Below are 26,547 nucleotides of genomic sequence, written 5' to 3'. Positions count from 1 at the left end.
TTAAGATCTCTTAGCCTTGGGACGTGTTTGGAATTTAGCCCAACTGTGGCAGCAGTTCACAGGAACACGGGGCAAGCATTCTGTGGATAATTTCCATTGTGTATCTACCATGTCAGTGTGCATCTGCTGATGGCCACTGTCTGATGGTTCGAAAAGAACAGTCACCAGACCTCCCCATCGGAGAATGGCCAGGAAGTCCCAGGAGAGTGCCTGCGCAGCGGCGTGGCCCACCACAAGAGACTGACGTGAGAGTTTTTCCGTAGTTCATTTTAATGTACAGCCACGATTACAAAAGAGTCGGCACCTCTGAATGCAAATTCTTGCCCCAAACAGGGTAAGACACCTTTCCGTGTCCGCAAATCTCCTTTGGTCTTTTAGTGACGTCTGAGAGTTTCCTTCAAGAAACAGTGCATGGATTTCAAGGATTCTCTGTAGAGCTCGGTGCTATGTGTCCTTTCTTTCCTCCCGCCCTCATCCATTCTTTCTTTCCTTCCTGTCCTCCTCCCTCCGTCCTTCCTGTCTTCCTTCCTCCCTTCCCTTCCCTCCCTCCATCTTTTATTCCTTTCTTCCTCCCTCCACTTTTTATTATTTCCTCAATTTCTTCTTCCCTCCTTCCTTCCTCCCTTTCTTTCCTTTCCTCCCTCTTCCATTCCTTCCTTTCTCCCTCTCCTCCCTATACCCTTCCTTCCCCCTTTCCTTCTTCCCTTCTCTTCTATGGGCTGCGCCTGGCAGTGCTCAGGGCCTGCTGCTCACTCTGTACTCTCGAATCCATTGTGATGGCGCCACTTCTGGGCCTCCAACATGCAAAACCTGAACACAGACCTGTGAGCCATCTCCCAGGACACCTCTTTCTGCCTCTTTCTATTGACGTGTAATTGACACCAGATTTGTTTTGCAATTGTAAGATAATTTGATCGTGTATATGTTGTGAGTTGATCATCGTAAGTCCAGTCAACATCTGTCCCTTACATAGTTATAATTTTATGTGTATTTGGGGGGGTCAGACCCAATGATGCTCAGGGGTTACTCCTGGCTCTGTGCTCAGAGATCACTCCTGGCGGTGCGCAGGGACCATATAGAATGTCGGAGATCAAAGTCAAGTCGGCCATGTGCAAGACAAGCATCCTACCTGCTGTATGTTCTCTCTGTCCCCAATTTTTTTTGCCTTTTGGGTCACACCCAGCGATGCTCAGGGGTTACTCCTGGCTCTGCACTCATGAATTACCCCTGGCGGTGCTCAGGGAACCATATGGGATGCTGGGAATCAAACCCGGGTCGGCCAAATGCAAGGCAAACGCCCTACCTGCTGTGCTATTATTGCTCCAGCCCAATTTATTTATTTATTTTTTTACCTTTTTTGAGTCACACCCAGCAATGCACAGGGGTTACTCTGGCTCTTCACTCAGGAATTATGCCTGGTGGTGCTTGGGGGACCATATGGGATGCTGAAAATCGAACCCAGGTCCTCCATGTGCAAGGCAAACGTCCTACCCGCTGTGCTATTGCTCCAGCCCCTCCGTCCCCAATTTTTATGTGTAATTTTACAACATTTTTAAAAACAGTTGAAAGGAGAAAAAGAAAATGAAATCTCTGTTCAGATATGAGTAGGAAGGCAGAAAAATTTTGAAGTTTTCCATCTCCAGAAGCAATAAAAGCACACAAAGAAGCAATTTGGGCTAGAGGGATTGTGCAGTGGGCAGGGCACTTGCTTTACACATCGGCGACCCAGATTCAATCTCTGGCACCACATAGGCTCCCATGAGCTGCACCGGGAGTGATCCCCGAGCGCAGAGCCAGGAGTAAGCCCTGAGCACAGGTGCGTGTGGCCCAAACCCTTCCCTCCAAAATGGAAGCCCGAGAATGAGCCCGTCACCCTTCCGCCAGCCTCCCGCATGTTCCTCAGAAGTGGAGCTACCACAGTGGCCGGGCCTAGGAGAAACAAAGGGTCCCAGCGGCATCCAGGAAGCACCATTAGGGACCCACCTTCTCAGGCAGGGCCTAATCTTGCGTGGGGACGACTGTGAGCAGACCTGAGCAGGAGCAGAGCGAAGGCCAGTGCTGGGGCACGGCGAGGGGAGGCCCAGAAACCCGACCTAGCGTCAGCCTCTTTGTTGCGTGAGCCGCCAGCGGTGCCAGAAGAGGGCGCTCGAGAGTCAGGCCACGGCCGAGTGGTGGTCCCTTCCCGCCCTCAAAGGGCGCAGGAAGAAAAACAAAGTCGTTCAAACGCCAGCAGCCAAGCGCTTTGTTTACCGTTCTGAAGTCAGGCTGACACAGACGCTGTTCTTACCCGAATTCTTTTTGATGCTCAATTTGTCATAAACCTGACCTGCGGCAGCCCCCTCAAGCTGGCTCCTGAGTCATTCTGCCCCGCCCCCACAGACCGCCTCAGACGTCTTTCCAACGACCCGGCTGGGAAACCTACGTTCCATACAGCGATGTGCACGTAGATTTAAAAACGACGGCTCAGCTGGAAAACAGCCAGAACCCGGGCGGCACTGCTCACCTACACGGATCAGGGCTCTGAGCTGTAGGGAGCCCCCAAGCAATGCTCAGGGGGGCTGGGGACCACGTAATGCCAGGATCAAACGCTTTGCCTTGGGCAAGAAAGCTTTTTGCCCTCTCTTCCCAGTACCTGGAGTTTTCTTCCTTTCTCCTTTTCTTCCCTTTTCTAAAAAAACAAACAAACAAACAAAAAAAAAACTGGGCCCTACCTCACAGTGCTCAGGCTCTGCAACTCGGGGGACCATACGGGATGCCAGGGATAAAACCAGAGGTGGCCACATGTAAGGCGAGTGCCCTCCCCACTGGACTATCGCTCAGCCACCCTTCTTACCTCTCTCTCCCACTGCTGTCCTTGAGGGCGTCTCCTGGCTCTGGGCTCAGGGGTCACTCCTGATGGAGCTCAGGGGACCAGATAGTAGCAGGGATGGAACCCAGGCCTCCTGCGTGCAAAGTACGTGCTCAGCTATTGAGCACTCTTTCTCTAGCCCCTAGCCAGACTCCGTGTGTTTTTAGCCCTCCAATCTAAGGAAGCCAGTTGGAAAATCACTGTGCTGATGGTAGCAAGGTCCGTATAGGTCGTCAGGAGCCCTGCTCGCTCTACTATCCTCCCACTTGTTGCTCCAGATAGTTCTTGGGCCTCCCTGGTCAGGCCCTGCCCAAACAAACCCCAGGGGTTACGAAAAGGTGACTGGCTCTGGTCCCACGCAGCTCCAATCTAGAAGCCAAATGCATAGTTGGCCTGTTTGCAGTTTGGCAAACACAGAACACTCATGGGCTTTGGGTTATGTTTTTTTTGGAGGGGGCCACATCTGGCGGTACTCAGAGCTCACTCCTGGTGTGCTGCACTTAGGGATGACTTCTGGCAGGTTTGGAGGACCATAAGGAATGCCCAGGATTGAGCCTGGGTCTACCTGCCCTACCTGCTGTATCGCACCAGCCCCAAGCACTCAGAGGTTGGCTTTCTCTCCTGCTCCGGTGAGCGCATGCAGAAGTACTTGGAAAGGGACAATCCTGTGATCGTGGACTCTGAAGCCTGCTCAGCGACCACCAGCTGTTTCAGTCTATGTATGTAGGAGGATGGCAATGCTGACACAATGGTCCCTGGGGAGGGTCCAAAGCAGTTGGCACCCTTCCCGTGGTGCAGCTCAGAGTTCCTGAGCCTCCTCTGCTACCCACGTGGAGACTGTCCCCTGTCAACACTACCTGCCTGGCCCTGGGATCTGCCATGCTGGAGCTGAATGGTGCAGTGGTCTGTCAGCTCTGCAGACTGACTTTCCTGAAGCCTCTTAGGGACAAACGCTGCTCCCCAACCCCACCCCTACTTGCAATGATTTCAAAAACAATTTAATTACAGTGGAAAGCTTTAAGGTTCGGCTTGGAAGTGGATTGAACTATGGTTCATATTTGAAAATAAAACACATTTTCCCCTGGTTGAAGAAGAAAAATGACTGAAATATATATATATATATATATATATATATATATATATATATATTGCTTTTTGGGTCACACCCAGCGATGCACAGGGGTTACTCCTGGCTTTTCACTCAGGAATTACTCCTGGCGGTGCTTGGGGGACCATATGGGATGCCGGGGATCGAACCCGGGTCGGCCACGTGCAAGGCAAACGCCCTTCCCACTGTGCTATCGCTCCGGCCCCTGAAAGATATATTTTTTGTTATTGCTTTTTTTCTTTTTGGGTCACACCCAGCAATACACAAGGGTTACTCCTGGTTCTGCACTCAGGAATTACTCCTGGAAGTGCTCAGGGGACCATATGGGATGCTGGGAATCGAACCCGGGTCGGCCACGTGCAAGACAAACACCCTACCCACTGTGTTATTGCTCCAGCCCCAAGATATATTTTTGATCCTAAACGAAATGTCAGAATATTATAAACAAAATGGTTTCTCCTCTTTGGTCATTACATGGCTACCACAGCGAACAGCAGCAGGAGATCGAGTTGGGGGGGTCCCTCCCGGTGCTGCTGGGGAGTCTCATGGTGGCCAGAGTTTGGCACATACTAGGCACGTGCTCTGCCACTTGAGTTATCCCAGCCCAGAAAGATGGGTTAAAAAATAAAGGTTAAAAACCCGCTCAGTGGGTAGGGCATTTGCCTTGCATGCGGCCGACCTGGGTTCAATTGCCAGCATCCCATAAGGTCCCCCGAGGACCACCAGAAATAATTCCTGAGTGCAGAGCCAGAAGTAAGCCCTGAGCATTGCCGGGTGTGACCCCAAAAGCAAAAACAACAACAACAACAACAACAACAAAATACATTCAGACCTTAACCTTTGCAGTAAAACTTTCTAGTTCTTGATTGTTGATTTCAAACCCACCTGGCTTCTGCCACATTCAAAGCAGCAACTAGAGGAAGTCGCTTCATATCCTGTCACCTTGGGCTTGAGATCATACAATGCAAAGTCAGGACTTATAGCTAGCACAGCCCCTCCTGGGCCTTCTCTTCCTTCTCTCCACTTGATCCTTCTGCTGTGGGCTCTCTGGTCCCCTTTCTGCTCCTGCCCCAGGACCTTTACACCTGCTGGCCTCTCTCTCCTGGGACACCATAGCCAGAGGTTTGCATGGCTCCTGCCCTCACTCCTCTTAGTCTTTGCTCACGTCCTCCAATTTGGGGCAAATCTGTTTTTTTGTTTATTTACTTGGTTGGTTGATTGTTTTGTGGACCACACCCAGCAGTGCTCAAGGCTCACTTCTGACTCTGTGCTCCGGGGTTACTCCTGCTGGTGGTAAGAGGACCGTATGAGGGGCTGGGGATCAAACCTGGCCAAGTGCAAGTCAAGTGCCTTCCCCACTGGATCGTCTCTCGTGCCCCTGGGTGAATCCTTGTTTTCTTTCGGTTTTCCTTTTTCTTGTTTGCAGTGCTGGGGGTGGAAGGCAAGGGGTCTGCCCATAAGCCACACGCCTGGCCCACACCTCCCATTCTTAGAAAGACTTGCCCTGTGCCACAGGGAATAGCAACCAGGCCTCCCCTGCCACCCCCACCTTTCACCTCCTTTTTGCCTTTTCCCCTTCTGCACCCTACTCATGGCAGATGGGCTGTGTCTGGGGTTCCTGAGGGCCCCCAGGACTAGAGTGGCAGCGGTCAGAGGCCAGCCCACTCCTCACAGGCAACCCCCCTAAAGGAGGCACTCTGGGGACGCTGGGACAAGGGGTGCCAGTCCGCTGGGGAGGTACAATCTAACTGTGCCAGGTCCCAAGGGAAATGACTCGGACATGACGGGACAGAGTCAGCACTGGGACCACTTGACTCTGGCCTTGGGACTTTGTGTACATAACATATGTGGCTGTTTCTGGTTGTCTCAGGGGGATCTTGGCGGGGAGGGACGGGGGACTTTTCCAACAAGGTAGGAAGGTCTGAAACCAAAGAGGAAATGAGTCACATCGGACCACATAAAAATTAAAATTCAATGTATGTAAATCGATTCCAAATACAAAATCAGAGATACGCATGATCCTTGAAGACATTATGCTAAGATAAGCCAGAGAGAAAGAAGAAATCCTGCGTGATCCGGGCTCCACTGCCGGCAGATGCAGAGATGGGGGGCGGGGAACTGGGGGAGGGGAGCAGAACTTGGGATTTGGGGGTCGGAGAGCATCGGAGCCTGGGTGCTAACTTCTGGCTCCTTCAGTCCCTGTTGTATGTGTGACACAGGCTTAGTCAAGGTGGCCATCAGCCACAGCGCCCCTAATGAGGCCCACACTCCATGGCTCAGGAGCAGGATTAGAGCGACGCTGACCACTCATGGCCAGCCTGGCGGGAGGGCGGGGGTCAGGGGCTGAGAGGGAAGGGAAGAGGACCACTGGCCCCTTCCCCCGCCTCCCTTCTCGGCTACTTATTCTTCACCCCCATTTTCCACTCACCCCTTCAGTCCCCTTGCACATGTCAGGGGCCTGGAGCTGGAGCACACGTGTGTTCTCAGGTGCTGTGGGGCTTTCTGCTGTAATCTGCTTTCGGCTAAAACGGGACTTGATCTTCGGTTAACCCTAATCATCAATTAGGTCCAGATGGCGGCGACCCCTACCTCCCGCTTTGGCACCTCGCCTCCCCTCCTCGAGAGTTTGGGGAAGACACAGGTGTCCCTCTGGACCAGGGTGGGCCCTTCTCCCCTGCACCCCCACTTCAGGTCCACAAGGACTTCCCCACAACATGGCAGCCTGTGTGGGTGCTGTGTTCAGGAGGGCCTGCGTGGCCGGGGTCTAGGGCAGGTCCTATCATCCAGCATCTCTGACTCAGTGTCTCTGAGCTGGGAGGGACGCCCAGGCTGGAAGTGCTTGGTGTCCAGGCCCCAGGACAGCGCTGTGTCTGTGCACACGTGCCATAAGGCCACGGAGCTTCTCGGTGGCTCGGCCTGGGCTGTGGAATTCTGGCGCATCCGCTAATTCTATTTTTACTTCTTTTTGAGGAATTGCCAAACTGTTTTCCAGAGCGGCTGTACCATGACGATCTAATTTTAGACAATTTTTATCCCCCACAAAGGGTTCCCTGTGCCTGAGAGTCACTCACTTCCCTCCTGTCCGGGCCCCCACGCATCTGCTGTCTTCGTGTCAGCGGGGTCACATGCCAGTGACTTGGGTAGGAGTATCCCCATTTTCCGGTGGATATTCCTACTTAAGGTCGAGGTCCCTTTCTTTGTGAGCTGCCCCGCTTCCTTCTGCCCAGGGCTTTATCTATGCTTGGGTAATGACACATTTCCATCTTCTGGGCTGACACCTGCTGTGGCCATCCTAGCTGCTGTCCCCTGGTGATGCTTCCCTTCCTAGCAGAGGCTGTGCCTGACCCCTTGGCTCTGGCTGGCCTTGACTACAGGTGTCAAGCTGGGGCTCCCAGCAGTCAGCCGTCAAGGCTTTCCCTCTGCTCGTGGGGTGGCAGACAGGCACCTTCAACAAGCCACTCCGGGTAGGCCCAGAGGCCAGAAGGGAGGCCCAAACCCGCACTGGCTCTACTGAGTTGATGGCCAACCTAAGGGCAGTGCCCAAAGGCGGTAGGCAGGAACTTGTGGAGGGGGTCTGCGGTCCTGAGTCTAAAAACAGACATGGCTGATGGGTACCCCTGGCGAATGCCAACACACAGTGTAGAACACTGGCCAAGGCTGTGGCCGGGGGCAGGGCACAGCAGAGCAGAGGTAGCCAAAGGGCAGGAAACCCTCAGGGAACCAGGATGAGGGAGGCAGAAGAATGCCCCAGGCCACCTCCCAGGTCACTGCTCCAGCCGGTGCACTCATTGAAGCAGGTCCAGGCCCAGAGCGCACCTCTAGGGACTCCCAGGAGCAGGTGGAGCTAGTGGGGACATCTCCCATCCCAACCTTGATGTTCAAATCCTGACCATGGGTCCCACTGGGCTGACAGGGGAAGGGCCGGCAACGCAGGCCCAGGCTCCAAGCCTGGCTCCGGGCAAATCCGCCTGAGCTGCCCTTGCAGGCCTCGGGAGCCAGAGGCCAGCAGGGAGAGGGGCCGTCTAAGTCGGGGCCCAATTAAGAGATGAGATGATGGAGGGTGGGGAGCCTTGGGGGCGAGGAGCCCGGCTGAGCCTATAGGCCGTATAAAGCGGGTGCCGCAGCTGTGGGGACGCTCAGCCATGGCTCAGCAGCGAGGCCCAGAGGACAGCACCCAGCACAGCATCTTCACCTTCACCAACAGCAATGCCACCCGAGGTGAGGGCGCGCTCTCCCCGCTTGGCTCCCCTCATGAGGCCGGGGTCCCCTTCTGAAGAATGACGGGGCCTCCTGGGAGCGAGTGGGGTCTTCGATCCTGGGCTGTTCATCTGCTCCCTGTTCAGTTGCGCTGCCCGCAACCCCTGGGAGCCAGAGTGACGCCTCAGGAGGAGGCCAGGGGCGCAAGCAGGAGACTGGGGCACCCGGGGGCGGGAGGGTGTCAGGAGACACACATGCTCCTCCGCTGCAGCGGTGTCTCTGGGCTTCTGGTGGAAAGCCCCGAGGTTCACTCTGCAACCACAGCGCCAAAGTGCCTGTTGACACACAACGGGGCCCTCTCTGGACCCGGCCTTGTGGGTTACCCCAATTCCTTTGGCCCCTTTTGCGTGTTTGTTCCCAAAGCAGAGGGGAGGGCATAACAGGCCGCAGGTGAGCTGTGAGGACCCTCTCAAGCATTTGGGCCATCACCTTGCTCGCCGACGCCCTCCTCAGCCCTAGTGAAGGTGCCCTGCTTCTGCCGCCCTTCCCAGCTGTGGTTCTGTGAAGCGCCCGTGGAGCACAAGCACTGCTAGCAGGTCCATTGGATTTGTCATAGTCTCTGTCCCTGTCCTCAGCCACTTGCTGGGCTACTTGGAGAAAGCAGTGCAGGCCCCTTTATACATGGGGGTCCCTGGGATGCAGTACTCGTGGGAAGGACTTCCCTTGGCTGGTCCCCATCTTGCAACAGTGACACATTGTCTCTGACCCCCGCGCCCTGCTCACCACCACTGCTGAGACTGTCATTTGTCCTCTGTCACTCACCACAGCTCAGCACAGACTCGGTGACCCTGAGCCCCTGCCCCCACCCCGCTTGGCCAGCATGGATCATTTGCTCACTGCGGCATGGTGTCTGACACCACCCAGTGCCATGCCCGGAATCCAGCTGTTTTCATTTGTTCGGGGGCTCTTGCTGCTGACGTTTTTCTGTGAGTTTGTAATTATGTGATAAAACATTTCCAGAGCTCCAGATGAAGCTCTAGAAACCTAGGTATGTGCAGGAAGTCTTGTCTCTGCCTGGGCCCACGCACTTCCTCCCTCCTGCTCTTTCTTCCAACCCTGCAGCTTGGCTGAGCGGCCCTTCTGCTGCCTGGTGAAACTCGGCTGCAACTTGGCAGCAACGGCTGGCTGTGCCCCCTCCTCTGGGGCCTTCCACACCCTGAGCACCCCTGGCCCGCCCCCAGGGGCCTGTCTGGGAAGCAGTCTGGCTGCTCCTCCAGAGGCCTGGGAAAGGCTGTCGGCAATTCTGGGTTCCCAGAGCTCCCTGCAATGGGGCGAGTAAGGCCCAGCCCAGACAGAGGAAACCTGAGGGTGGCTTTGACTTCTGCTGGCCATGGATAGCAGGCTGCGGCTGTGATCCTGCTCATCAAGGAGTCTCAGAGTGACAAAGTCTCAGTGCTCACCCTTGTCCCCTGGCTGCCACCAACAACAGAACAGTGCATCCCCCAACGCAGGTGGCACAGGTCTAGGTCCAAACCTGCCCCTTTCTGTAGAGGCCACAGCGTGTTCAGGGGCCAGGGGCCACTCTTCAAGTTCCATGTCCCCTACCACCTCAGCCACATCCCCAGCACCACAGAGCCCCCCTTCTTATACGGAACCCTGTCTTTTTTCCTTTCTAAACTATATATCACTGTATCACTGTCATCCCGTTGTTCATCGATTTACTCGAGCGGGCACCAGTAACGTCTTCTATTACACTCAGCCCTGAGATTTTAGCAGCCTCTCCTTATTCATCTTTCCCAATGATTGGAGGCTCTTCCAGGGTCTGTATATATTATTGAATTTTTTATTGTGATTCTGTGCTACACAATGCTATTAATCATGGTTTCTCATGCACATAATTCCGACACCACACCCATCACCTGTGTACCCCTCCCTCTCTCATGGACCCCAGGACCCCTCCTTCTTGAGCCTCCTCATTGTGTGGCTCCCTCGCTGTGTGTCTTTGAGCCATTGTGTCTATCCGTCTACTCCAGACTGACTTCACTCGGCGTGAGTCCTCTACTCACCCTGCTTTATGGGGTGACAGCCCAGTCTAAAGGCCTCATTGTACATTAGTCCCCCATCTGGGCCCTGCTTCCAAATAGGTTCATATTTTCAGGCCATGGGGGTTACTGATATCTTTCTGGGGGACATGATGAGCCCATGATGCATTCATTCAGTCACTCCTTCATTATATGTTGAGTATGCGTTGTGCCATGGGAGAGAAAGGAGCAATCCCTGGGGAGGAATATGGGGTACTCGAGCAGTGAAGGAGGTGGGGGCCTATGGGTATAGCATTAAGGCCCCCCCAGGGGTCCCGGATGCTCTCAGTTGGGTCTTCTGGAAGAAGAATGTCAATGCAGAAGGGAAGAGTGGGGACAGAAGGTGCCACATGGGAGGGGAGCAGCAAAGACTCAGAGCATGAGGCTGTGAGTGGGCAACTGTCCCACTCCATCCCTCCTGCCTACAGGCCCCTTTGAAGGCCCCAATTACCACATCGCTCCCCGTTGGGTGTACCACGTCACCAGCGCCTGGATGATCTTCGTGGTATTTGCCTCCGTCTTCACCAATGGGCTGGTATTGGCAGCCACCATGCGTTTCAAGAAGCTGCGACACCCTCTCAACTGGATCCTCGTCAACTTGGCTGTGGCTGACCTGGCAGAGACCCTCATCGCCAGCACTATCAGTGTCGTCAACCAGGTCTATGGCTACTTCGTGCTGGGCCACCCCCTGTGCGTGCTGGAGGGCTACACGGTCTCCCTGTGCGGTAAGCCATGTGCTCTGGTGGCACTGCTCCGAGAATTCTCCAGCTTTCTGGCTGAGCGAGAGCCCCACTGTCAGCTGCCTGCACCTGCAGAGCCCCTTGGGAGAGAATCCTGGTCCTGGGTGGGAGAGGAGGGATCCAGGGCTCCTGGGTGTTCTCTCTGGAGGCACAGCTCCCTCTCCCACCACTAACGTTCTCTGTCCATGGGCCAGCTCTGTGCAGGATGCACAGGCTGCAGCCCCAAGTCCTGTCTACGGGGGCCTATCCCTTTGAGTGACCCCATGAGAACACCCTCTTGGGATGTGGATGCCCAGGAGTCTGCGAAGAGGGTCAGGTACCCAGGAGCATGGACACGATTTGGGAAGGAGGTGCCTAGAGGGGAACCCCAGGAAGATGGAGGACAGCTGAGGGCAGGGGCAAAGTAGAGGGTGGTGTAGATCTGTGATGTGCGGGTGCCAGCTGCCTCTCTCAGGGGTCACCCAGAAGAGGGCAGGAAGGTCAGAGAGAGGCAGGGCTTCGGGAAGAGCCGACATCAGACCCCTGAGGCTCACGGCTTCTCAGTCTCCTTGGAGTGGCTCAAGGCCACTGAGCATGGTGCTGAACTTCATGGGTCCAGTCTCCCTCGGGCCCCACTGGACACGGAGCCGAGGCTTGGGGATGCCGTGGATTGCAGGCACTCAGTGGCTGTGCATGTTTTAGCCAGGGTGCCTTGCTGGAGAGCACTTTGTTCTCAGGTGCCATAGGCCAGTGATGTCCTCAGATCTCTGGGGACCTCTGTGGGTGCTGCCGAAGCTGGGGCCACACCCCAGGAAGTGGACAGAGTAAAATATTGCATGCTGCTGGTGTCCGTGTCTTGCATGGAAATATTGGTATTGAAAGTCTTGGGTATTCTGGTTTTGATGGTCTGGGGGCCACACCTGGTTGCTACCCCAGCTCGGTGCTTGGAGCGAGCACTCTCACTACTTCTAGAACCCTCCCCACTGTCTTGTCTCTCCAGCCCCTCGCCAACACTTTCTGAGGTGCTGGATTTCTTCCAACTGGGAACTCCCACCTGCCCTTTCAGCCATGTCCCTAACCCCACTGTTGAAAGTGGTGGGCATCTGGCCTGACAGGAACTTTAGAGCACAGTGAGATGGGGCCCAGTTGCCTGGTCGCCATGGAGATGTGCATGGGCCATGAGGGTTCTGATATTCGTGCACGAACCTTTGGGGTTCCGGAGCACAGGAGTAGCTGGAGGGGGCTGTGGCCTGGGGGTGGCTACCAGATCCTACAGGCTTACACACGGCCTGGTGGGAGGCACATGGGGCGCAGACTCCTGCCTGTTCGTGGGGTGTGTGGCATGCATGGGACCATAGGGGTGCGGGCGGTCTCCAGCAGTGGAACTCCCTGCCACACTGGCCTTGACTTCCACCTCAGTGGGAAGATGATCGACAGTATGGGCAGGCGAGAGGACACCAGCAGGGGGTCAGCACTAGGGAACAGGGTGGGCAAAGAGGACTAAGCCAAGACAAGCCCAAAGGTAGACCCTGTGAGAAGCAGGTGGAAGGAAAAGAAAGTGGCCAAGTTGGGGCTGGAGCAATAGCACAGCGTGTAGGGCATTTGCCTTGCACGCGGCCGACCCAGGTTCGATTCCCAGCATCCCATATGGTCTCCTGAGCACCGCCAGGGGTAATTTCTGAGTGCAGAGCCAGGAGTAACCCCTGTGCATCGCTGGGTGTGACCCAAAGAGAAAAAAAAAGAAAGTGGCCAAGTCACCTGCCCTGGACACACTGCCGGAAGAGGAGGGTTGGCAGGAGGGAGGAAACGAGAGGGCACCTGTTTGTCCTCCAGGTATCACGGGTCTCTGGTCCCTGGCCATCATTTCCTGGGAGAGGTGGCTGGTGGTGTGCAAGCCCTTTGGCAGCATGAGGTTCGATGCCAAATTGGCCATCGTGGGCATCGCCTTTTCCTGGGTCTGGTCAGCTATCTGGACGGCGCCGCCCATCTTTGGTTGGAGCAGGTAAGGCCGCTGGGAGGGTTCAACTTGTGAGTGAGTGCTCTGGGCAACCCTTCCCCGTGTGCTGCTAGTGAGGAGCACTGGGCTGTAGCCTACCCCCCAAGTCCACTCTCAGGAACTCGCCGAACAGTCTGAGGCTGCTGGGGTGGTCGAAACCTGGGGCACTGTAGACCCTCTGAGTCCTGACCCAACACCCGCTTCATGACGATGTGGTTCAGCTGCCGGACACAGAGTCCAGGCCAGGCTGCATTTTGCTCTGTTCGCTGCAAGCCCATGACTCAGTTCTCGCAGTGTTTCGGCGGTATCTTTCCTCAGGAAACATCCATCATTCTGGGAAAGCAGTGCAGGGAAGGCCTGTCTCCACACCCCTCAACGCTCGCCTCGAGGTGTTACCTAACCTGGGAACATGCCGCCAGAGGAGGCCGGAGCAGGGGTCAGCCCCACTGACCCTCATGCCCACCTGCAGCAGGCCCATCTGCTTCTCTAGCTCGTCAGCTTTTCCTACTCGGTTCCACTTTTGTCCTAGAAATTCTTTGTTTGGGGGTCACAATCTGCAGTGCTGCTGAACTACTCCTTACTCTGTGCTCAGGAGACTATATCTGTGGTGCCGGGGATCAAACCCAGGTTGGCTATGTGCAAGGCCAGTGCCTTAACCCCTGTCATTATCCCTCAACTCCGGATCTAGAGGTAAGAAAATAGGTAGAGAAATCAAACCTGTGCTGCTAATAAAGTCTAAAGAAACCACATTTTTGGTTTTTGTTCTTGGGCCACAGCAGTGGTGCTCAGGACTTACTCCTGGCTCTGTGATCTGGGATCTTTCTTGGTGGAGTTCAGGGGACCACAATGGGGTGCCGGGGATCAAATCCAAGTCAATGGTGTGCAAGGCAAGCAAGCACTTTACCCACGGCACTACGTCTTCAGTCCCAAGAACTGAGCCTGCAGGAATACATTGGTACGGGGCTGTGAGCCACAGGGAAGAAGCTGCTACCTTGCTGACCTCAGGCATAAAGAGATCTTAGACAGAGCAACTGGGCGCCTCACTCTGTCTTGGCAAAGAGGGGTTCAGTTTGGGTGATAGAACATTCTGGAAACATTTTGTGAGCATACTAAATGCCTGTGGTTCCATTGGAAATGGTTCATAATGCCTTAGTGCACCTGGGCCGGGCGTTCCGTGGCGTCCCCACCCAGGATCAGCATGGACTGTGGGCCCTTCTTCCCAGGTACTGGCCCCATGGCCTGAAGACTTCATGTGGCCCAGATGTGTTCAGTGGCGATTCGTACCCCGGAGTGCAGTCTTACATGATCGTCCTTATGATCACTTGCTGCATCATCCCGCTCGGTGTCATCCTGTTCTGCTACCTGCAAGTGTGGCTGGCCATCCGCGCAGTAAGCCCCATGCCCTCACCTGCCAAACCAAAGTGAGCCTCTGCATCCCACCCCCTGGGCCCGTGCCCCTGCCCTCCAGAGGGGCCTCTAAGGGAACGGGTGCTGTTTCTGGGGGGCACCACAGCGTCCTTAGACCTGGCTGAGCACACCAAGGAGGACTCCATGTATATGCCCAATCAGACTACTGTGCACAGCACCCTCTTTCCTGCAGGCTGGCCTGCCACTGGGTGCCCTCACGCTCGGCAGAGTGGGATGGGATGCTGTCTGTGAACTGTCCCTTCAGCTGTTCGCCTACAAGGGGCTCAGCACAAATGAGCTGTGTGTCCCACTGGCCTTTCCTATAGGCAGATGACAGCAATCGGATCACCACGCGCATAAAGAGCTTTCTAGAAAAGAGGCCAAGGCTTGAGATAAACCCCCTTTCCTCCTGGCTTGCAGCTGGGAGTGGTTCAAGGTTAAGAACCAAATTCAGGCTCCCAGCTCAGACAATTTGCTCTGCTAACGGGCCAGACCAGTCCAAGAACAGCGTCCTGGACGCCTTCCTGAGCTCACACGGGGCCCACCAGGCATAAGAGCCTGTGATGCCCCAGCAGCTGTGTGCCACCTGTAAGCCCACATGTCCCACCCAAACACACAGGGTCCTGAGCCAGGCCCTTCTCTCCAGGATGCCCCCTCCCTGGCCCTCGCTATCTACACAGAGCAGCCCTCCCCAGGGCCCCAGAAACGAAATGGCTCTTCATCTCCCCCAGGTGGCCAAGCAGCAAAAGGAATCCGAGTCGACCCAGAAGGCGGAGAAGGAGGTGACGCGCATGGTGATGGTGATGGTTCTGGCCTACTGCGTGTGCTGGGGGCCCTACACCTTCTTCGCCTGCTTCGCCGCCGCCCACCCTGGCTATGCCTTCCACCCCCTGGTGGCCGCCCTGCCAGCTTACTTTGCCAAAAGTGCCACCATCTACAACCCCATCATCTATGTTTTCATGAACCGGCAGGTAAGATTCCCCGCCTTGATTGGGCCAGCTAGAAATTGGCCTGGCATAGCCCCATGGTGGCCTCTGCCTGAGGTGGTGGGCAGGGGCACTCCGTGGCCAACCCTCGGTGCATCCTCTCAGGGACTGAGTCAGGCTGGGGCTCCCCTCTCGAGGGCCTCTGTGCACCACTGCCAGGGCCCACCAGTGTCTTGATCAGCTGCAACAGATGGAGGGCAGCTGTCGTGAGCCGGTATGCCGGGCCACAGCTGAGACCCGAGACCAGAGCTGATGCAGCCCGCATGCTCCCTTTCACCTTGACTTGCCTTGACTTCCCCACAGCGCCATGATCAAGGCTGTCCCCCCCTACTCCCAGAGGCACATCCCATCTAGCCTGACCCCCAAGGGGAGATGCACCCTGACCTCTCTTCCTGGAGCGTTCTGAGAGAACTTTCTGGAAGGAGCTCCAGGGAACCATGCACTCTGTTCACTGTCAGGGGATCCCTTGGAAGGAATGTGGCCGCAGCCTTGTCAGCAGCCTTTTGGCCGCCCCCACTGCCCATTTCTTGGGTTATGGATGACAACAATCATGTTCTTGTTTGGGGGGCATTGTGGATGGCAGGAGCTATAGGCAGTGGGGGGTGCCCCTGGTGCTTGCCACTGAACGGGGGTCAGGCTGTAAAGAGTGGGTATGCCTGGGACCAACTACGCGCTAGGTGAAGGATTGTGCGGGGAGGTAGACCCCCAAATGCACAGAACCTGAAAGCATCAGGCGCCCCCACAGCCCAAAGCTCAGGCTTGCTTCCTTCTGGAACCCGGGCATGTGCCCTCAGCTCTCGCTTCTCTCCTCACTGTGTTAGTTCCCTGGGCTGCCTTATAAACCAGCATCGCCCCTCCACCAGGGGGCTTGAATCAGAGACCGAGGGAGAATGGGACCCTTGCTCCCAGGTCTGGCAGGGGTGGGGTGGGGGCGTGCCTGCTGCCAGTATCAGTGCACTGAAAGTGCACAGCTCGGGAAGGCAGAACTAGTCAGCAGAGGTCTACCCCCACCTCCCCATCACTCTGCCCTGCCCAGCTCCCAGCCCTTCCCCCCACCCGCCAATTCATCTGCTGTCCTGTTCCTCCAGTTTCGGAACTGCATCTTGCAGCTTTTTGGGAAGAAGGTGGATGATGGCTCAGAACTCTCCAGCGTCTCCAAATCGGAGGCCACATCTGTCTCCTCCGTCTCACCTGCCTGAGCCCCGCAACTCTGCACCACAGGGTCAGCCACCTACCAGCCCCAGAGCCCCCGCAGCGTCCACCCTGCCCCACTCGTCCTTCTCCACCCTTCAAAAGAAATGGCAAAGAACCAGCACGTTTGCGAGGCGGCCACAGAGTCTGGGGGCTTGAGCTGCTATAGTGTCCACGGGTTCAGGGGCTTCAGGGCCTAGTCTTTGCTCTGCACGGTGGGGTGCAGGCCCCACAGAAGGAACTGTGCTGTCGTGGGCTAACGCCTGCTTGGCAGAGCCCTGGGGTCCCTAGAGAAGAATCTCTGGAACCCCGAGTGCCAGCAGGCACACGGGCGCGAGCTCAGCTGCTGGAAAGAGGCACCCGAGGAGAATGCGAGCACCAGCACCACGATGTGCAGCGTGAGGAGCTGCCTCCGTGCGCAGGGATGAGCACTAGCTTTGCAGTTTGCTGATGTGGTTCTGCAAAGCCTCGGCCTCCTGTGGAAACAAGCCTCAGTGCTGGGTGGGGCCAGAGGGGGCCAGAGGCACCTCGGGGGTGGACGAGAGCTGACCAAGGACAGGGACCCCGGGTACCGATGTCCCCAGGAGGGAGAACCACACTCCCCAGTCCAGCTCGTCATGGTGCCCTGGTGGCTCTCAGACACATGGAGACCTGCGGCGGTGTCTCCTCCTGATCTGCTCACCCAGCTCTCCCTGGCCCTCTTGTATGACAGATCAATCAAGGTCTGCTCAGTCCACACCAAGGTCTGTCTGTGGCACAACCTCTCCATGTCGCCCTGCAGGTGCTGATCTGCCCCTCTTCCATTGACGCTTGTCCCCAGGTGGTTTTTGGGGACAGAGACCAAAGCAGGTGTCCCGAGTCGCCCTGTGCCAGCTCATGTGTAGCCCACACGGGTTCAGACCCTGACTTCCTCCCCTGTCTCCAAGATCCTGTGTGCCTGTCACCTTCTGAGCAGCGTCAGCTTGAGATTCTTTCCCTCAACTGCTCTTCTGTAACCATCATCGCACTAGACCCCCAGGTGGACTTCCTTCCACATATCCCTAGTATCTGTGGATGATAGGAACAGAGCCCAGAAAGGGCCTGAAGTGAGCCTGGAGCTGTTCGGGACGTTCCGTGGGGTGGCACACACTCTGAGCATGCAGTGGGTACGAGAAGGGGTGAATTTTAGGGATGGCAATGAAGCTCAATAAACCTGGGGCACTCCCACAACGTGTACAACATCTGGAAATGAGGTCTTGGCTGAGCCGGCATGGGGCCAGGTGGTTTCTGGGGGCGAGTGGGTAGAGGGCCCGGGGCCTCCTTGCCTCCTTACAACGCCAGCCCAGGTGAGCTTGCTGACAAAACAAAACAGTGACTGCAAACAGGTCATCATGAGGAATCTGGGGAGGCTGCGCCCTTCTCTCGCTTCCCTTGGTCAGAAGCATTGTCCCCCAGTAGGAGGCACCTCACTGGGCTCCCCTGAGTTCAGGTCGCAGTGTCAGAGGGGCTGGGCTGGCAACTGAGGCACTGGGTGGGGTAGCCCAGTGGTCCACCAGGTCCTGTGTCCAGGATTGACTGACACCCACACAGAAATGTTCCCCGGGGACCTAAGATGCAAAGTGGTCATTTGCCAAAGTCCCTTGTCCATAGCTGATTCCTAAGTACTTTGCAAGGAACATTCCAGTAGTGAGGACCCTGATACTGGCCAAGGAGCATGGGTTGTTACAACTCTGCCCAGAGACAGCAGATGAGGCAGGGCTGGCTCAGAGCTACAGAGAGTGCTGAGTGCCAGCACACCGCCTTTTGCCACATGCTGCATGCAAGGGTTCTGTCAGATTTCCGTGTGGATCATCTCTGTCTCTACTTAGCTCAGAGATCCCCTTGCTTCAGCATCCCTCTCTGGACAATGCTCTGACCAAGACAAAGCGACAGTGGTCGGCACCCCCCACCGTCCTCAAAGTTGTGACAGTTGCCCTCTCACACGCACACGCCCTTTGTTACTGCTGCGAACATCAGACACTGCCTGGGTCTGAGAAAACAATGCGCATGCTGGGTGCCAGGAGAGTGGTTGGGACCCCAGAGAAGGCTGTGGAAGCAGGCACAAAAGGGGCCATGATGGGGACGGACAGTCAGGGTTTCAAGTGTGAGACCTGCGCCCCAGAAGGCACAGCCAAGCAGCAAGCACAACATTGCTGTTGGCTTTGGGCCAAGGGAAAATGGGGGACAGGGAGACAGGAGAGAGTGCCAGCAGGCAGGGGCAGGACAGGGCCACTGGAGGGACCTAGGAAGCTGGGGACTTGGTTTGCTGAAAGGCTGGGGACCTTCCTGCAGCTACCTGGATAACTCATTTGGAAAGAACAAAGAAGAACAAAGCAAAACTGATACCACATCAAATCATCCGCGAGGGTTGGGCACAAAAGCCCGCCTTGCAGCTATGAGGGCCATCCCCGGTCGTGTCCCCATGAGTGGAAGCCGGCCCAAGTGTGCCCTCCAACTGTGTGTGGCGATCTCTGTACATCGTAAGCACGACAACCAAGGGCATGCAAATAAACCGGTGCAGCCCATGTGGCTATGTGCACAACTCTTGTGTGCGCCTTGAAAGTTGAGGGCCTGTAGGTCCACATGCATGAGAACATTCGAGAAGGGGCTCCATGCCAGAGACATGTGAGAAATCCTCTACACCCTCCAGGTCCCCCAGTTCTTGTGCTCCCAGGCCCCCACCCCAGCAACTGTGCCAACCATGAAAATATCTGCTGGTGGGCTTCCAACCCTTAGTGGCTCCAACAGGCATCATACATGCAGCTGAGGTCCCTATGGAACCGAGGTGCTTGCCTCTCTCCCATGTTCATGTTCTGGACATGCTGAAAATCAGGGCTCCTCAGTGTGGCTGCAGGAAGGTTTCCCATCACAGGCCCATAAGCACCAACTGGAGACAGTTGGGGTAAGGGCTGGCACAACGTGGAGGTCCCAGAGGACCAGGACAGCATGTGCCCCTTGCTGGGAGCTCCTGTAGGTCACAGCAACAGCAGTCTGTGGCACGGGGACGGAGTGCCCTGGCAGTCATTTCCAGGCTCCTGACGCTGGGCTGCACCAGACTGGGGCAGAGGATTGGGGAAGCGAGTAGCTCCAACCTCAATGAGGTCCCCATCTGATGGACACAGAGCTGAGTGGCCCTGCCACCATCCTACTTTCTGCAGGAAGAATAGAGTTATGGATCTAGAGGGAATGTCAAGCCTGAGGGTGTCTGCCTTGCACGCAGCCACCCTGGATTCGATCCCCAACATTCCATAGGGATCCCCAAGCACCACCAAGAGTAACTCCTGAGCGCATGAGCCAGGAGTAAGCCCTGAGCACTGCCAGGTGTGGCCCCCAAACAAAAACAATAAATGAACAATATTTAAAAAGGAAGGAAGAATCAAGGCATGGCTGCAGGGAAACACCAGCTGGAAGCGCCTCCCACCTCGGCCTCCTGCCTGGATCTTCAGTGACAGGTATAGGTCTGACAGGCTTTGGTAGGATGCCTGCAGGTCAAAGTGCAGCTTTCTGACCTCCTTCAGTTCATCCTCCATCTTCTTCAGCATCTGCCGTCCCGCCAGGCGAGCCGCACCCCTGTCCGGGGTCTTGGTCCCATACACACACAGAGTGGTCCTGGAGCCTAAGGCTTGCCACACAGGTCATGTCTGCCCCTCTGCTTGGCAGGCTCGCACATCTGCAGACTGCCTTGAGGCCAACCATAGTCCTCCAGCCTGTAGAGATGCTGGTGGCACCGACAGAGGCAGCGCTCAATGTGAGCGATGGTGGCAAAGGTGCACTGGTTCACCTTCTCAAGGTCCACCTGATGCTGGTCGGCTCTGGATATGAGCTTGAGGTTGTCCACGGTGTTTTCATCCCAACCAGCCTTCTCCTCTCGCAGCTGCTCTGAGAGGTGGAGGGTGCAGTGCTTGAGGCTGCTCTGCAAGTCCTAGGGCTGCTGTTCCTCTAAAACGCTGGAGTGGCCGCTGCGGCCATCCTCACTGGCACGGACAGTGGCACGTGGGCCCTTGGTGCAGGCCTTCTGCAATGGGACACAGGAAAACAAATGGTGGGAGTGGCCAGGCTATGGCTTCAGTCAATAGAAAGGTGCCAAATGCAACATCTGCACATGGAGAAGAGAGTTATCCCACCCTTTCGAGTATGCCCTCTCTGATCCTGTGTCCATGAGAAAGAGCCTCATATTCTACCTTATTCTACACACAGGGTTAAGCCTTTCACTCCCCTGATCTCTGCCTTCCCCCTAATGTGAACTGTGTCTTTCGTGTTTAGTGAGGAGCCAATCACAGCCAAGGGAAAAGTAACAAGCGGCCTGAGCGTCTGTCGATGGCATTACGCAGACCACTAAGGTTCTACACTGCCCAGCGGTATTTTCTGTTTGAAAGGAACAGGCTGGAGGGCCCCGAGGACTTCATCCAGACCCCCCCTCCACCACCATAGCCTTCTCTCCCCCACCCTTCCCAGCTCCAGTCTGAAAAGGAAGATGGCTTAGCTGGACAGCAAGTGACCCTCCTCTCAATTTGCTGACACCTCAATGAACTTGTTCTGCTCTCACTGACTCCTGTATGTCATGTATTGGCCAATTCGCACGGAGACACCAAATTGCTCAGTAGCAGATTTGGGCAAGCCAGCCTGGACCATCTGGTTCCTGGGCATAGGAGCGCTCAGCCAGGGCAGCCACAGGACTTACCTGATCACATTACCAGAAGCAGCAGCAGCTGCCGAGGCCGCACATGCCACATTTACTCCCTGGAAACCTGGCCCTGTGGGGTTTTGTTTGGGGGGACCATACACGCCGATACCCAGGCAATACGCGGGGTAACATATGGGATGCTGGGGATTAATTTGGGGTCAGCCATGTGCAAGAGTAGTGCCCTTCCCACGGTACCATTGCTCGCACCAGAGAAACCCAGTTTTAGCTGGGAAGGAGTTAATGTGCTCCAAGACTGGAAAGTCCCCAGCATGTAGAGCCAGAAATCCTGTTCTCGGTATGTAGTCACTGACGGACAAGTAGGCAGTGGCAAGATGTTTGAGACCTCTACTGATTCCTCAGTAAGGTTTGTATGGGAAGAGTTGTGTTACACTGAAGCATTTTGCTTCCTTTCTTTTCCTGATGGTGGGAAGTTCATCTGTACTTGCATTTCAAGGTGCAACAGGATACACCCTAAAGTTCCAAACACATAACAGATTTTTTATTGCCATGAGGACTTAGAGAAGGAATCTAAAAGGAATCTAAGAGAGATAGTACAGCACGTAAGGTGCATGCAGCCAACCAGGTTCAATCCTGGCACCACATACAGTGAGCACCATCAAAGGTAATCCCTGAGCATAGAGCCAGCGGTAAGCCCTGCACAGCCATGTGTCGCCAAAGAAATAATAAGGAGGGGCCGGAGCGATAGCACAGCATGTAGGGCGTTTGATCCTCGGCATCCCATATGGTCCCCCAAGCACCTCCAGGAGTAATTCCTGAGTGCAAAGCCAGGAGTAACTCCTGAGCATCGCTGGGTGTGACACAAAAAGCAAAAAAAAAAAAAAAGAAATAATAAGGAAATAAATACATTTGGAGGGACCAGAGCGATAGTACAGCAGGTAGGGCATTTGCCTTGCACATGGCCTACCCAAGTTCGATTCCCGGCATCCCAAATGGTCCCCCAAGCCTTCCAGGAACAATCCCTGAGTGCAGAACCAGGAATAAGCCCTGAGCACCGCCAGGTGTGGCCACAAAAACCAAAAAAGAAACTAAATCTGGAAATCTGGTTGAGAGTACAGTGGCAAGGGTGCTTGTCTTGCACAAGGCCAGCCCAGGCTCAACCCTCCAGACCACACATCTCTCCCTGAGTCCCACCAGGAGTGATCCCTGAGCACACTGGATATGGCCCACAAACAAACAAAATGTGTCTATGTCAACTGGAAAATCATCCTGTAGGAAAGCATCTCTTCTTCTTTTTTTTTTTTGGTCATACCTAGCAATGCACAGGGATTACTCCTGGCTCTGCATTCAGGAATTATCCCTGGCAGTGCTCAGGGGACCATATGGGATGCTTGGAATTGAACCTGGGTCAGCCACGTGCAAGGCAAATGCCCCACCCGCTGTGCTATTGCTCCAGCCCCGAAAGCATCTGTTCTTGATTGAAAAATTTCTTTCTCAGAGCAGGCCGCTAGCTCAGCAGGCTGCAACTCGTGCCTTGTAGGTGGGAAACAGGTATGGTCCCTAGATCGCCATCAGGAGAAAGCCCTGAGCCACCTGCTGGGAGAAAGTACTCCCTGAGTTGTGCCGCCCCCAAATTTATAAAAATGTCATTTAAGTCTCCAATCATTTAAGAATCCAATACAATTCTGATATATCACTGTTTTTATGTAGCTTATTATTTTGAAACGGAGACATTAACATTCTAGGGGTTGGACAGATAGTACAGTGGCTGTATGACTTGCTTTGCACATGGCTGACCTGGGTTTGATCCCTGGCACTCCAAACAGTCCCGCAAACACACCAGGAGTGATCCCTGAGCACAGAACCCTGAGCACCACTGGGTGTGGCCCTAAAACAAAAATAAAAAGAAATGAATGCTTTTTATGGTATAAAATTTCTTATTAAGAGTCTATAAAATTCAAGTTGATGGAAAAAGAAAATAACCTTCTTTGAATACAAAGAAAGCAAAATCTGTATTCTTAGCATGGACACGCATGAAAAAAAACTTTTGTTGAAAATAAATGGTTGCTGGATAAAGCTGGTTATTTCTGAAGTGGGAAGGAAAAATATGACAAAATGTTGAGAAAGAGAATCAAAGGAATATTTGACCCGCAAGTGAAACTCAGACAAAAACTCTGCCTGGGGATGTGGAAACAAGTGAGAGGCTGAAGCATTGGAGACGTCCCACGGTCCAGCAGGCTGGCCACACTGGAGCCCTGGGGTGGCGCCCTGCGATCCCCCTAGGGATTCTCACTCTTTCCATCCCAACTCTCTTCACATAGGAATACAGTAATGGACGGAGACAGGGATGGCTCAGGGGCCAAACCACCTTCCATGCAGGCAGACGCTCCCCCATCCCCAAGGTTCCGGCAGAGTGTGTGTTCTCTAGCACACAGCAGTTATGTGCGAGCCCCAAAATTAAAGTGTGTGGACATGGAGGGCACTGAGGGCTCTGTGTGACCCCCAGCAAGCACTGCAGAATGTGCATGACCAAAGGTGGTGCGACTCTGATCTTCACAACTGTAACAAAGGGAGGCAGCGTAGGAAAAACTCCAGCACATGAGAAAGTGTGTTGGCAAGGGGCTGGAGAGATAGGACAGTGGGGAGGGTCCTTGCCTTGCATGCACCAGACCCAGGCTCTATCCTCAGCACCACATACAGTCCTCTGAGCCCTGCTAGGAGTGGACCCTGGTGCAGAGCCAGAAATAAGTCCTAAGCACTGCTAGTTATGGCCCAAATCCAACCCCACCCCCCAGAAGAAACTGCATTTTAACACTTTACTTTTTTTGCTTTCTAGGTCACACTCGGTGATGCACAGGGGTCACTCCTGGCTCTGAACTCAGGAATTACCCCTGGCAGTGCTCAGGGGACCATATGAGATGCTGGGAATCGAACCAAGGTCAGCCACATGCAAGGCAAATGCCCTACCTGCCGTGCTATCGCTCCAGCCCCTAACACCTTACTTCTAAGTATTTGGACTGCATGTATGACGTAAGTATTGGACTGCAGATGCCTTCATGAAACTTTAGATTTGGATGGAAAATCATCCTCATCTTGTAGCTGCCCAGGCTAAAGCCTCCAGATGCCTTTTGCTGATTTCCTCCAAGACCTGGCCTTTATATGAACAGCTGGCCAAGCAGACTCACTTTCCTGGGGCAAAAAACACCCCGAGCCGCCTACAAGGGAAATGAGTATTTGCTCTGACCCTTGAAGCTGACATTCTAATCAGTCATGTGAAATGGAAATACCCAGAAAGAAAGCAAAATCAGGGTGGGTGGTGGCCAGGGGGACACTGGGGCAGAGTGTGGCATTGGAACGTTGTGTGCATGAAACCCCATCATTAACAGGCTTGTAAATCACAGTGCCTAAAATCCAAAAAGAAAGAAGGAGAAAAGAAACCAGAACCCGTGCCTGGAGACTGCAGGAAGAAATGTGAACAGTGCTGCTTTCAAACAGACTACGGGGTCCAGCTGGGGCTCAAGCACAAGCTCACGCCGTGTGTGTGGGCGTGAAGCCCTGGTTCCCAGCCCCCGGGTGCCCTTTAGCAATGCTAGGCCTATGCACCGCCAGCAATGGCCCCCGAATTCCAGAGTGCCAGAGAAACTCCTTTGACAATAGTAACTGAGAACCAAGGATTTTAAGGAATGAGAGGAAATTAACGTACATGAGATATAATGAAAAGAAAAGAAGGGAAAATGAATGCATATTCTGGATAAGGAATGATCAAGAACAAGGGTTTTACTTTCTTTTCTCCAATTTTGGGTCATACTGGGTGGTGTTCAAGGGCTACATGTGCCTCGACGCTCATGGGACCATGTGGCGCCAGGGATCAACTCTGAGCCTCCTGCAAGCAAAGACTGCACTCAGCCCTTTGGGATCTTTCCTGGTGCCCAGAGCAGGTTCTTGTAGATAAAGAAAAAAAAATACGCTGAAGCCAGAGCAATAGTGCAGCAGCTAGGGTGCTTGCCTTGCACACATCCAATCCAGGATTGATCCCCGCCATTCCATATGGTTCCCTGAGGCCCCCAGGGGAATTCCTCAGTGCAGAGCTAGGAGTAAGCCATGAGCACAGCTGGATGTGTCCCCACTGGCAAAATCAAGGAAAAAGACCAAAGGTGCAGGGCTGAAGTGATAGCATAGCGAGTAGGGCGTTTGCCTTACATGCGTCTGACCCAGGTTCAATCCCAGCATCCCATATGGTCCTCCAACCACCGCTAGGAGTGATTCCTGAGTGCAGAGCCAGGAGTAACCCCTGAGCATCGCTGGATGTGACCCAAAAAAGAAAAAAATTAATAAATAATAAATAAATAAAAAGACCAAAGCTGGACTGGAGAGATATTACAACTTGCCTTGCATGTGGCTGAGCCAATTTCAAGTGTATGATCCACTGAGGTTGGCACACAGGACCATCATTAAGGTGTAGTAGCTCTCAGTCAAAATTCCAAGGAGATTGTTTGCATTAACCATTGTGACTTTTTGAGATTACTAAGACCTGAAAAAACTTTCATTTTTATATGTTTTTTCTATTCAGTGCCCAGACATAGTTTGCTGGGCCTGCCTGTTGATTATACAGATGAATAAGTGAATGATTGAGAACATGCTACTGGCAAATAGAGAAAATCCAGATCTCATGATCAGTAAATTTGACAACATTTTAAGAGCATTAAATTAAAAAAATGACTCCTTTAAAAATAAATAAATAAATAAATAAATACATTTGGTGGCATGGGCTGGAGCGATAGCACAGCAGGGAGGGCGTTTGCCTTGCATGCAGCTGATCCAGGTTTGGTCCCTGGCATCCCATATGGTCCCCCGAGCACTGCCAGGAGTAATACCTGAGAGCAGAGCTAGGAGTAACCCCTGAGTATTGCTGGGTGTGACCCCAAAAAACCAAAAGAAATAAAGTAAAATTGGTGGCAGTCCTCCTAAGACACGGTGATGCTCTAGTCAACTCTGGGCATGACGGGGCTGGATCGAATAGCACAGTGGGTAGGGCATTTGCCTTGCACGCGGCCGACCCAGGTTTGATTGCCAGCATCCTATATGGTCCCCTGAGCACCGCCAGAAATAATTCCTGAGTGCAGAGCCAGGAGTAACCCCTGTGCATCGCCGGGTGTGACCTAAAAAGAAAAAAAAAACAACTCTGGGTGTGAACTCTGTCGGCAGAGGGCCTGGTTCTGTGAAGCTGGGCCACCTACAGAGGTGCATGGATGAGTCCCCCCAGTAGAGTGCTCCTCAACCTTTCTCCAAACAGCTGTCCCGCACTTCCTTCCACCTGTTCTACTGCTTGCTCCTCAGGCTTGTGCTGTGCACCC

The 26,547-nt window shown here is 54.4% G+C and overlaps 2 protein-coding genes across 2 annotated transcripts in view; one reads left to right on the top strand and one right to left on the bottom strand.

Annotated features, from left to right (window-relative positions):
• Window positions 1-8,098: 8,098 nt before the first annotated feature.
• Window positions 8,099-17,570, top strand: LOC101547041 (long-wave-sensitive opsin 1). Its single transcript, XM_004606597.2, has 6 exons — window positions 8,099-8,174; window positions 10,663-10,959; window positions 12,787-12,955; window positions 14,173-14,338; window positions 15,088-15,327; window positions 16,431-17,570. The coding sequence occupies exons 1-6, from the start codon at window positions 8,099-8,101 to the stop codon at window positions 16,539-16,541; spliced, it is 1,059 nt and encodes a 352-aa protein (XP_004606654.1). The 3' UTR covers window positions 16,542-17,570.
• TEX28 (testis expressed 28) overlaps window positions 16,965-26,547 on the bottom strand; it is a 32,451-nt gene continuing 22,868 nt past the window's right edge. The window contains 3 exon segments of the mRNA XM_012932246.2: window positions 16,965-17,009; window positions 19,986-20,160; window positions 20,280-20,566. Of these exon segments, the coding sequence (XP_012787700.2) occupies window positions 16,965-17,009; window positions 19,986-20,160; window positions 20,280-20,566 (507 nt within the window).

This window comes from Sorex araneus, chromosome X (assembly GCF_027595985.1).
Source record: "Sorex araneus isolate mSorAra2 chromosome X, mSorAra2.pri, whole genome shotgun sequence".
Lineage (NCBI taxonomy): Eukaryota > Metazoa > Chordata > Mammalia > Eulipotyphla > Soricidae > Sorex > Sorex araneus.
Note: the sequence above shows the minus strand (reverse complement) of the source record. Positions and strands in the feature narration are given on the sequence as shown.